Source organism: Tursiops truncatus, chromosome 18 (assembly GCF_011762595.2).
Source record: "Tursiops truncatus isolate mTurTru1 chromosome 18, mTurTru1.mat.Y, whole genome shotgun sequence".
In the NCBI taxonomy this organism is placed as follows: Eukaryota; Metazoa; Chordata; class Mammalia; order Artiodactyla; family Delphinidae; genus Tursiops; species Tursiops truncatus.
Window position 1 is genome coordinate 51,931,799 of NC_047051.1, and position 12,747 is coordinate 51,944,545.

At 34.9% G+C, this 12,747-nt stretch overlaps 1 protein-coding gene across 17 annotated transcripts in view; it reads right to left on the reverse strand.

Moving 5' to 3' along the window:
- The window catches only part of RBM26 (RNA binding motif protein 26), an 84,874-nt gene that overhangs the window by 39,463 nt on the left and 32,664 nt on the right, over positions 1 to 12,747 (reverse strand). For 11 of the 17 annotated variants that reach the window (XM_073795344.1, XM_019921025.3, XM_019921020.3 and 8 more), the window contains exons 6-13: positions 10,867 to 11,127; positions 9,930 to 10,169; positions 9,343 to 9,513; positions 8,839 to 8,994; positions 4,980 to 5,091; positions 3,769 to 3,928; positions 1,129 to 1,293; positions 171 to 302 (exon numbers count right to left, since the gene is read on the reverse strand). In XM_073795344.1, coding sequence (XP_073651445.1) covers positions 171 to 302; positions 1,129 to 1,293; positions 3,769 to 3,928; positions 4,980 to 5,091; positions 8,839 to 8,994; positions 9,343 to 9,513; positions 9,930 to 10,169; positions 10,867 to 11,127 — 1,397 coding nt within the window. The remainder of the gene's footprint in view (positions 1 to 170; positions 303 to 1,128; positions 1,294 to 3,768; positions 3,929 to 4,979; positions 5,092 to 8,838; positions 8,995 to 9,342; positions 9,514 to 9,929; positions 10,170 to 10,866; positions 11,128 to 12,747) is intronic. The other 6 variants (XM_033843797.2, XM_019921035.3, XM_019921030.3 and 3 more) reach the window with 3 other exon arrangements.

Here is a 12,747-nt window from a genome sequence, read left to right on the forward strand (position 1 = left end):
TACAAGTGGTGTTCAAATACGAATAGACAATCATATTTCTGCATAAAACGTATATATAATACATATATATATATATACAGACACACAATTAATTATAATTCAAATCACCAAGGGAAACTAATTGACTGAGAACCTATTACAGGACAGGCACAGTAAGACTTTTCATTTACCTGAGGAAGTTCTGAACTGGCACTCTGGGCTTCTGCTGGTTCAACAGTACTTGAAGGTACCGGACCCAACCGCTCTTTGACTGACTGCTTCACAACAGGCAAAATGGGCTGCTGGACTAAAGGCTGCATTACCTCAGAACAAGAAAAACATGTTAAACAAGTTGATTAGTTCATGAGCATGGAAGGTAACCTCTGTTATTTTGTTACTAAGTTGCCCATGCAGAGAAAGTTTTAAAAGTGCAGCTTATAATCAAAACCTAACCACCTCCCAAATTCCTTCATGCATGTATACAGATGCATAAAATATTTACAAAGTAGAGGAAAAAAATCAAAATCTGACCTTCACTATCTTGTCTCTTTTTTTAGTTAACAGAAGAAAGATAAACAGAAAAACAAACTGCTGTAGTACACATCTGCAAACAATTAAACTTTACATATTCATTGGCTCACTGATTGAAAGAGAGAAAAAGAGAGCGAAGGAAGGATTTCCAATATGAACCCACAGTCTGAGTTTCTAGAATACACACAGCTACCATGTACTGGAGTATCTCCCATGTAACAGGGACTGTTCTATAGGCTTTACACATATCATCTTATAATTATCTAAACTAGGGATTAATGTCATAATAAAATGAGAGAACAGGTTAGAGAAGTTGCTTTTAAAAAACACTGTGCCAAGGGCTTCCCTGGTGGCGCGGTGGTTGAGAGTCCGCCTGCCGATGCAGGGGACACGGGTTCATGCCCCGGTCCGGGAGGATCCCACATGCCGCAGAGCGGCTGGGCCCGTGAGACATGGCCGCTGAGCCTGCGCGTCTGGAGCCTGTGCTCCGCAGCGGGAGAGGCCACAACAGTGAGAGGCCTGCGTACCGCAAAAAAACAAAAACAAAAAACAAAAAAAAACACTGTGCCAAGAGCATTCCAAGAAAAGCATTTAATTTCACACAAATTTCTCTCTTACTTTTGGAGAAGTAGTTTGTAACTGCTGGGTGCTTCCTTCTCTGTGCCAATAAACCTTAATAAAGCGATTATTTAGCACTGCTTCTGTACTTGATATTGCTTTCTTTGCTTCTTCATATGTTGCAAATTGGATAAGGGCACCTTCAGGATCACCATTATAGGCAACCTAAAATTTAAAATATTAAGCACAGTGAATTTGTGAATGAATCTATTGCTTTATACAGTAAAATTCCCCAAGAAATGAAATATTGGTCCTCCAAGTAAGAGTCTACCTTTACACTTCCTTATATCTAGATTATTACCGTAGCCTACTTTCACTCCAGAAGAAATGGTAACTGAGGACCGTTCAGAGTGGAATCAGAGCCTCCTCTATATAACACTTAGTAGAGAATGCTCACTGCACAAATGTTAAATACAAGCATTAGAATGTTTCACTTTTTACCCCCAATATTAAGGCTATGAGAAATAATCCTTATGTCACTGAGTGACATGACTTAGATCCCCAGAGTCAGAAAAAGTCAGTAAACTACTTTGAAAGGAGTGATCTCTAATTGAAAATCACAGAAAAATCCATCTGTAAAATTTTCCAAATTGGTAACCCTCACAAAAATATTTCCAAGAGCGTAAGAAAATTTAAGGTGGGCAGGGGGAGTAAGATCTACAAAACAATAGCAACAATCACATTTTATACATAAGGAAACTAAGATTCAAAGAGTGCGTGATTCTGTAGATCCATACAATGAGTAAGTAGTAGATCCAGGGCTTTTTAGTGTTCAATTTCCTGTTCTTTCAATAATACCAGTACTTTCCGAAGTATGTCATATAAACTACTGGTGATGCAAAGCAATACAAAATAAGGATTAAGCACACAGACCCTGAATCAAGTAACCTCGCTCCAGATAACAATATCCACTCAGTAGTTGTTAAGAATTAAATAGTAATTCATGTAAAACAGGGGGGGGGCAGTTATATTAGGATAAAGCTGAAGGGTTTTTTTAAACTAACTTTCAAATATATGTATTTTATAAATAATAATGCAGGTAGTATACAGATACAGCAGTAGGACCTGTACAGAGATAAGATACCAATCTCACCAGTAACTGAGGAAATACAAGTTGAAACAATGGTGAGATACCATGTTTTAACCCTCAGCTTTAAACTTCTTTAAATTTAATATTACTAATGTAGTTAACTGTGTTAGGAAAAGAACTTTTTAAAGTCTAGATCTAAACGTGCTAGATAAATCGAATTGCCATAAAAAGATATTTAGAGATATTCAAGATGCAGTAAATAACTACAGGGTAATATGTATACTAGAGACCCACATACTTTTAAATATGTACATATTTTTACGTTTGCATACTGATTTATAGGTAGATACATACTCACAGAAATACAAAACAAAAAATCCAAAATAACACATGGTAAATTGTTACCAATAAAGTAATAATATTATGGGTATATATGAGAAGAAGAATGGAAGAGACAGAGAGCTGAACACATTTTCTTTAAATTCTATGTAAATCTCTACTGCCCCACCCTTTTTTGTTGAACTTTCTTTTCATTTTAGGGATTGACTGACTGACTGATTTGGCTGCGTTGGGTTTTCGTTGCTGCCTGAGGGCTTTCTCTAGCTGCGGCGAGCGAGGGCTACTTTTCGTTGCAGTGCGCAGGCTTCTCATTGCGGTGGCTTCTCTTGTTGCGGAGCACGTGCTCTAGGCACATGGGCTCAGTAGTTGTGGCTCGTGGGCTCTAGAGCGCAGGCTCAGTAGTTGTGGCACACGGGCTTAGTTGCTCCGCGGCATGTGGGATCTTCCTGGACCAGGGATCAAACCCGTGTCCTATGCATTGGCAGGTGGATTCTTAACCACTGCACCACCAGAGAAGTCCCTCATCTATTACTTTTATAATATTATTTTTTAAATGGAAAGAAAACAAATTTTTCCAAATATCAACTTAAGCTGTACTCTCTAACATTTATTCTTATCCAATTATGGGAAATAATTTAGTTCAAAAGAATGCTGCACAAACTGGAGAAGAAGCCCAACATTATTTGAACTTTCAACATATTACATAATGTAAACTCAATACTAAATAACCTCACAAGTAACATATAGCTAAGCCAAGGTCTAATATTAAGGGAAATCAAATACAAATTACACTGATATTTATCTTAAAAGATGTTCAAAAGTGGAAGAGTAAAAAGTAAATGTTTAAACTGATTATGGATTACCTGGTATCTGGGCCCCCAAAGTATCTATTAAATGTGTCCCACCATAGCGGCAGCAAAAATAAATCTGACTGAAGCATTCTGCTAATGTGAAACTAAGGAAATGAAAACTACTTTAAGATTAGATTTTACCACTGTGGTTATTTAACTTTGCTGTAATTTTATGATAATCTCTATTAGGTAAAAAGTGTATAATAAGATCAATCAAGTCTCCTGCCTTTTGAAAGTAAATAGTTATTCAAAATCACATTTTCCTAAAATAAAAAGTTTCACTTCATATCCAATTTTCTAAACTTAGAATATTACCAAAGTTTCCATAATATTTTCTTATAAAACTATTTTTCTTACTATATTAAGATTCCCTCTCTAGATAATTAAGCAGAGACAACAGAATCACTTCAAAGCTCTTACCTGTAAGTTAACCAAGGTTCCAAATCGACTAAAATGCTCATTAAGTTTGCTGATATTATTTAATTCTGGAGGAACTTTTCTAAGTTCAAGTTTGGTATTTTCATTTCCAAACTGAACCTTTTTCTGGAAGCCTGGGCTGTTTGTTCTATTAAAATTTGGCCTGTAACAAAAATCAAGTTAATTAATACATTCATTTATAAATCCTGATCCCTATCAAGTACAAAGGAATAAAGTTTTGCAACTTAAGTTCAATTTTTTTTTCAAAATTGAAATTGCTAGTTGATAAAGGGAATTTTTTTTCCCCTCAAAAAACGAAGTTTCCAAATGAGTAGTGTTCATTATCTTTCATGGAAGCCAAATGAGAAGGTTTCTTCCTCATCATTTGTTCCTTTTCACTTCTATTCCACTCCTACTTAAAATTCTTAGCAGAAAAGTTCTTAGCACCCTCTTTCAGTCAATTTGCCTATATAACCTTTGCCATTTCTGCAAAGGCTAACTTATTGAGATATTTCCTACTTCAAAACATTGATTAAAAGCAAGAAATGACTGTCTCGACCTCCTTCCAATTAAAAAAAAAAGTCAGAATTGTAGACCATACGTTTGACACTTGAAGAAAGGGGGTCAAAACTGTGGCCCAGGGAGGTTACATTGCTTGCCCTAAATCACAGAATTAAAGGCAGAAACAGAACTAGAAATTATCCATTATTAAACATATGTTAAAGCTCTAAAAGTGTGATCCCAGTCTTTCCTCAAACATGCAAATGAATCATCAAACACACAGCCTCCCCTACCCCCACAAAGGCTGCTTTCTAACTCCTAACAGGAACTGCCCACATGTAAAGTCTCCTCTCATACCTAACCCTTCCTTCCTTCCCTAAGAGTAGGCTCATGACTATCCTTTAAACAGCTAGTATTCAACAACATTGCTAAATTAAGGGGTGGGTTGTTGTTGTTTTTGTGAAGGTAGGGGGAGGTACAAATAGGAAAAATAATGTGCTCAACCACCACACCATTTCTATAAGAAAGTACCTTCCAAGTACCAGACTACTAACTTACATATTTTTAGAAAACAAATACTATACACTTTAGTTGGGGACTGCCTACAGAATAAATTTTATTTTGAAAGAGACCACTATACTGTCACAATAATACTGCAACGATCCTAAAGATCACTGCATAATAAAATTCCTCAATTTCCCCTGCCAGCTTACTTATCAAACCAAGTCTTCTTTGTAGGAACTCCAGGCTCCCCAGAACCAATGGTTCTTTTCCTTGACTCTGAATCCACTACTATCCTCATACTGCTTTTATTAGGAGGCTTTTCTGTTTGAAACAAAAGAAAAGAAAGCATAGATTAATATTTTCTGTTAATCGTAGCCACCTCCTTAAATCTGCATTAAAAACAAAGTTCTGGATTTTTGTCCAAATATACATTTTAGAAGAAATAGAAATATAAGTACATCTAAATACAGTCATCTAAGGGATTTTAACTTATTTTGAATTCCTTCCACGCTTAACTGAACAATAATCAGTAATTCTCATATGTCAAATTAATAATAAATAAATCATCTTGGGGCTGAGTTTATAGTTTTGAAATTAAATGCACAATCTACAAGATTTAAAATTTAACACTAGTCTAGTAATCCTAAGACTCAATAACTTGGAGTTGTGACTGAAATGAGTTGCTTATTTAAACATCAGCATATTAACAAAATAAAATCATGTTAAATTAAAAAAGGTAAATATTCAACATTGAAATGCAGTGCAAAAGAGCTGTAAATATGTGCTACTTTCAACATTTTACATACACTTAGATGGAGTCTGACAAACACAAAACTACATTTAACCTGTTATTCCCAAATGACGCCAAAGTTTAAAACATGCTAACATTAGTCCACACGGAAAAAATATATTTTAAAACTCCTTTCTTAAAAGATGGATAAATTGGTTATATAACTCCTATTCTGAGTATTTCTAAACATATAACTAACCAAAAGAACTTAGGATCTGTTTCAGCACAATCTCTCTTATGGCTACCACTATAGTCTCCATGCAGGAGATCCTCCTACCAAATCTGTTCTTCCTCTCAATGAATGATATTATCATCTGCCCAATTATCCAAAACAGAAACCTGGTGTCTTTCATTTCACCTTCTCCATTACCCCCATTCTAAGTCCCCAAATTCAATAAATTAAAGGTGTTGTCAACTCTTTCCACTAAACTTAAATCTCTTACTTCCCACTGTTACTACCCTAGTCTAGCTACTTATCATCTCTTTTCTAGAATTTTTCAAACGCCTTTAATTGGCCTCCTACCTCCCCGTTCCCATATCCCTTACTCCCTCTGTTCCTAATCAAAAAGATCTTCCAGTTTCACAAAAGTAGCACAGGATATATGTGCTTTATTGACCCCCTTTTTCCGGCTAACTCTGACTTATCCCACATCTCTACAGCAGATCAGGTGGAAACATCCAGTATCTGGCATTGCTGGCATTCACAGTGCAAGTTGTAGTTTCTTTGCCGAGTGGTATCTTCACAGGACCAGTTCTGCAACAGAATTTCTGGCCTATTCCTGCCTCCCAAACATGTTCACTAGCCCTTTTAAAGAGTCTTTGAGCTATCCAATATCCTTTTGTACTTTAATATATTCTTTATCTGAAGGTTCACCAAGAAAGGCAGTGATGTGTTTGCTCCAACTCATCTGTATTCTCTCACTCATATTCTCTTTCACTGTTATTTATTTAAAAGGAGTGCTAAACACACAGAAGCAAGTTCCTCTTGATATACAATTAGTAAATGTGTCTATTAGTTTTATTTACTGTGTTTTCCCCTGATATCTTTTTAATAAATTGTTTTTCTGCTTAACGTTTTCAGCACTGGTTTTGTTGATGGCAAATGAAAAACCACTTAGCCCTTCTTCCTACCTATCTATATCCAGTCAAGGGAGTGTCTATCAAGTTCTCCACTGCCTTAGAAATCTAGAAAGTACAATTATCACTTTTTTGATTCCAAGGCATCAAAAGGCCTAAAGTTTTTTCATTTGTTTAATAACAATAATTTCCTATAAAGTTGAAAGTATGAAGCATAAAAATATAGTTATCACATAATAGTCTGTGACAAATGTAAATGAGGCCATCTATAGGCTATTAGAAATGTATAATAATTATATAATGAACAATATTATAAACTTTTAATTATGTATATGTCCCAATCCAGGCCAGTAAATTTCAAACTAAATGGGCAATAGATGAGAACATTTTGAGGGGAGGAGGACTGAAAAAAGATAAGGCAACCAGAAGTATAGGTAATCCTCAATTTAAATGGTTTGCTAAATCAGTTGTCTGGTACATAAAAACAATGTTATTAATGGAAAATATATTCCTAAACCAGCTTACAGAAGTAGTACATGATGTACCTAAAGAAATTTAAAAAGTAATAAAATAATCATTATGTATAATGATTCTATAAGAAAAGGCATTCAAATTTCTAAGTAGGCATACCAGACATTTATATCTCAATAGAGCCATTTCCTATAACTTGTAACTACATGCATGTGGAGCTGAAATTACCACAATTCCAACTTCTATATGGTAAGATTTATGTGCAAGGGGTTTGATCCTTCTGTCTTCTCTCAATCACCAGCAAAAAACTGTCCTAGATTTGGGATGGATCTAATAAATATTGATCTATAGTGGCATACATTTATGCCACTCCAAAGCAGCAAGGTAAGAATGAGATGATTTGATGGTTCCAGCAAGAGCAAGGAATACTGGTATAATGAAAAGAAAATGAGTGCTAAGTAGTGACCCAAAGAAGGAAGGGTTTTTCTCTGAACTAGTCAGGTAGGAGACACTCAAGGGATGAGTAAATACCATGAACAGCCATAATCTTAAGTGGCTACTTTTCAATTACAAACAATCTTATTTCCCTTACATAAAAATTGTTAAGAAACCTTTTTTCTATTGCTGTTATTAATGAAAGTCATTAGAATGCCTCAAAGAGACTTTAAAAGGTGTGGGGGGAAAGGGACATCCACATGAAATGTTGTCCTGTGATCTCACAGGATAGAAATTAAAATGTTCCTCAGTCCTCCACCACAGAAAGTTCTCTGAACACTCAAAGTAGATGCTCAGAATCTGACAGTTTCTAATGAACAAACAAAAAAAGTGCAAAGTGTAAGTAAACACAAGTTTACTAAACCACATTAGGTACAGACTGTTACTTATTTAAACAAGTTGGACTTTTATTCACAACTGACAATGCATGACTTTTTTTTTTTTTTTTTTTACTAGAAATAAAAGATGGCAAGGAAAGATTGGAAAGAAAATGGGATTTAAAAGTTAGTTGAAGTAGTTAGGAAAAAAGATATATTTTTATTGGCCTGTGTAATATTTTCTATAATGTCTGACAACATTGCTCCATCTTTCAAATTAATGTGAACTCTCCCTCCTCTGAACCTTTGTATCAGTTTGCACCTCTGTATAGCACTTTTCCAGCCCTGGCTTGTGGACCAGTCTAAATTCTATATTCTTCTCCCATTTAGAAATTATACCAAAAAGTCTGTCTCCTCTAAGAAAATTTTAAAAGCTAACAAGTCACTTTCTAAAATATAATTCTTTTTGCTTAAAGTATTATAAGCAAACCAGTATCAAATTCTAACATGTCAAAAGCAAACAAAAATAAAATATGTATCAAGCATTAAATTTGTACAGCTAATTTCATGATCTAAACTACAAAAGAATTTATCTTTAGGAATTAAAGCATTATTCTTAAAGAGTTTAAATGAACCAATTAAGACTGCAAATGATAGCATATACCCCCAAAAAGCTAGAAAATAAGGACTTTGGGGAAATTCCTTTCCCCTTGGATGGCAGAATAAAATGTCACCAACACCATAAATAGGGTACCACACATTACCTTCTCTCTCATGTGAGACCAAAGGATCCAAGGAACAAACATAAGCATCATCCCTTACTCAACTCCAATAAACACAGGACCGACTGTTCTTTTCAAATGCTTTGCCACTCTTGATATTATGAAAATGCTAAGAAGAAAAGATTCATCATAGTACCTCTGGGTGGCAAATCCATATCCCCTGATGTTAGTCCTATCAAGTTAGGCCTTTGTGCATGCACTCTGTGTCGATACATTGGTCTGGAAGTGTTTGTTATGCTTGGGGCTTCAGGATTGTAGCCATCTGTGTCATATGTATCTGGTAATACAAAAACTGCAATTAAAAAACAATTATAAAACTCCTCTTGGTAATTTTTTTATACTGATAATAGAAAAAGTCAACTACGTAACATATTACTAATTCATAACTAACATGCATATGTATTTTTAAAAATAGTCTTATAAAAATTAAATGTTATTAAAAACTTAGTTTTTTAAAAAGTGTAACTGAGAACTTATATTTAATGTGCATTCACCATGTCTACATTTTATTCCATATAATTTTAGTAAGAAAAACAGACTTGATAGAGCAATTCACTCTCTAGACATTTTTAAATTCCTCACCTAAAACTCTTCTCTAAACTATACTACATTATTAATACAGAGAGGGCCAAAACCGCACCTGCAGTAAAAAGAGAGGGTGGAGCAGGAGGAGGCTGGTGATGGATGCCAGTTGTTACCACAGTAGGAACAGAGCTGGTCGCAGAGTTTGGGGGAGCATCCATGCCAGATGGTTGCAAAGGAGGAAGTGGAGGTGGTGGTCCTGTCAAAACCAAAGAATAAGAAATATCATCTGAAAGCAAACAAATAAAATAAGTTATTGTATATCCAAACGTGATATTCTCCTTTAGCAAATTATAATATCTACAAACACCAAGCTCTTACAACTATATGAGTTTTTCAGGGTAAAATATTCATTTAATGTATTCCAAAACAGGTTTGTCTTAAGCTATAAAGGACTACAGATAGCTGGGATTCATCAGTAACATGCATAATTCAGGGCCACCCTAAACCACAGTAAACCATAGGTTTGGCACAGCATGAAAAATAAGGAGTATATTCCAGATGGGAGCATCTTACTCTTAGTTCCTAACAGGCATCTATAGGATTACTTCAGATACTTTTAACAAAATCAAGCATCAAACTATCAACTTTTATAAAAGACTATGAATGGATAGATAATAAGCATAGGCAAACATATTTACTTACCTGTGACAGGTGGTAGACTGGGTGGTAATGGGCCTGGCGGTGGCACTGGGGGTCTCAGATTCACAGGTGGGGGTGTAAGAATTGGTGGTGGTGGAGGGAGTCCAGGAGGAGGTGGTCCTTCAACAACAGGAGGCTGTGCTGGGAAAGGCAGCATACCAGGAAGATTGACATCTTCTACAACTACCGGGTCACTTCCATGATCAAAAGGGCACATGTCTCCTCTCATACAGAAACCCTTTTCTGTGAGGAAGAACAATTAGAAAGAAATATGAAAACCGCTGGACATATACATTTTCTCTAAGTTAAAAAAAGTGGAGATATTTAAAAATAGGAATATTTTTAATACTGGGCAAATATAAGTAACCATATCACAAGAGCTACCTACTCATTTCCAGTAATATAAAATATATATTAAGTGAAAATATAGCTAACATACCCACTAAAAAATATTACCAAATTAAAATGAGTATACCCAGCTAGCAACATGATACAGCTTTAATACAGTTTACAAAACTTTTACAGTAAAATCTTAAAGAGTCTTCAATTCATTTATAAAATGCTTATATAGGTGATATTCACATTTCTAGGTTTTACTAACATTCTAATAACCACTGATTTCTAAAGAAGTAAGTTTTGTCAAGAATGTTTCAGTAGCCAATTCCCTGGTAGGTTACTCAGTAGATATTACTCTTGTTTGGCAAATTCCAAAAATATGTTAAGACTTGGTGCAAATAAACACTATTTAAATTAATATTCAATAGTCAGTGGTGACTAATGAAGACTTCAGTAATATACTGAGGAATTCATGAAGTGCTTGAAACTAATTTCCCACTATTTCCAATAGGTTAAGTCTTTGAGCGTGTATAACTTAAATTTACAGAAGTTACTCAGCTGGAAATATTAATTCGATACCTCATGAAATAGTTGACAGGCTTACCATCATAGTCTCTACACCGTTTCTTTGGCATTGGTGGTCTTACATACGAGTTATGGTCCACTTGGTCTTCATGAAATTCAGACCAACTTTCGGTAGTATTATTACCATGATGAGTAGGAGCAATTACTGTAATAGTGCTGCTCAAAGTAGGTACAGGGTAGTGGCCAGATGAAATATTAGGTACCGAAGAGACTGGAGTATAATTGTTTTCTAATGCATCTGCTCTATCCAGGTCATATTTAGGTTTTACCAGATCCCTTTCTGCAATAAAATATAAATGACTTATAAAACTACACTCTATTAAACAAAAAAACAAAAAACACACATGTCCCCAAGCTAAGAAATAGATACTAGGTTCGCCAAAAGGTTCGTTTGGGTTTTTCCATAAGACGTTATGGAAAAACCCAAATGAACTTTTTGGCCAACCCAATATTTTTGCTAAACATTTGGCCAACCCAATATTTTTGCTAAACATTTGAAAAAGTTCAAATTTTACACAATCCTCCTTTTAAAAACTATTCAATGTATATACAATGTTCCAAGATAAGCAATTTCTTTTCAATATGACCTAAACTAAAAAACCACACATAAACTTGTTGTACCTAATGAGATTTTTCTTGGAGCTTTACTTAGCAGAGAATTTTTAAATTTTCTTCATTGCAATCTTAGTATGCATAACTTTAGCCAACAAAACAAAATATACAAGTATGGTTATTTTTTCTGTGGTGAATATTTAGTTGTCATCCATTCAAAGGTCCTAGCATGGCTTTATACACTGAACACTATTTGTTGAAGATGAGAATGGATGTGTAAAGAGGAAGAAAAAGGAGTACATAATAAACACAAAGAAATTAACTGGGCCAAGAAAAGAAAATTTACCAAGGAAAGAGAAAAGACATTAAGGAGATCAGTTAAGTGAAGCAATGTGCAGAAAGGCCTAATACACCTAGATCACGGGGCGGGGAAAAACTCTAAGAGTAACAGAGAAATACAGGGCTTATACAAAAGCCATAAATATTATTTCCTAAAGACTAAAAGTAACTATACAATAAAGGTCGCAAGGGTAGTAAAAATCTAAGTTGAGTAAAGGTGTTTTACTCTTAAGGTGTTTAGTTGTTCTACTGCCTGCAATATATCCCTTTCAATAATACACATTGAAAGAAAAATATGCATGTTGGAAATGAGACACTCCTGTAAACTCACACATCTGAAATGAAAAATTTTAACTGTTTTCATAGTTTTGAGGTCTGATATATGATAAACTGAACATACTTAAAATGTACAATTTAATGAATTTTGATCGATGTATACACCTGTGAAACCAAACATCACAATCAAAATAAGGTATATACTGTACATACTCATCACCCCCCAAAAGTATCCTTGTTCCCTTTTATGATCCATCTCTCCTTTACTTTATCCCAGGCAACCACTGAGTTGTTTTCTGTCATCATAGATTAGTCTGCATTTTCTAAAATTCTATGTCTGTCTGTCTGTCTGTCTGTCTGTCTGTCTCTCTCTCTCTCTCTCTCTCTCACACACACACACTTTTTTGTGTGGCTTCTTTCAATCAGCATAATTATTTTGAGATTCATGCATTTTCCTGCATGTATCAATAGTTCTTTCCTTTTTATCCATTCTATGGATATACCATAATTTGTTCATCTATTCACCTGTTGATGGACGTTTGGATTGTTTCTAGCTTTTGGCTATAACAAATGAAGCTGCCATGACCATCTGTGTATGTCTTTGTGTGGAAATACACTTTCATTTCTTTTAAGTAAACACCTAGGAGTGGAATGACTGACTGGATCATTTGGTAGGTACAGGCTTAACATTTTTAAGATACTGTTCAAGTGTTTTCCAAAGAGTTCCAGCTTA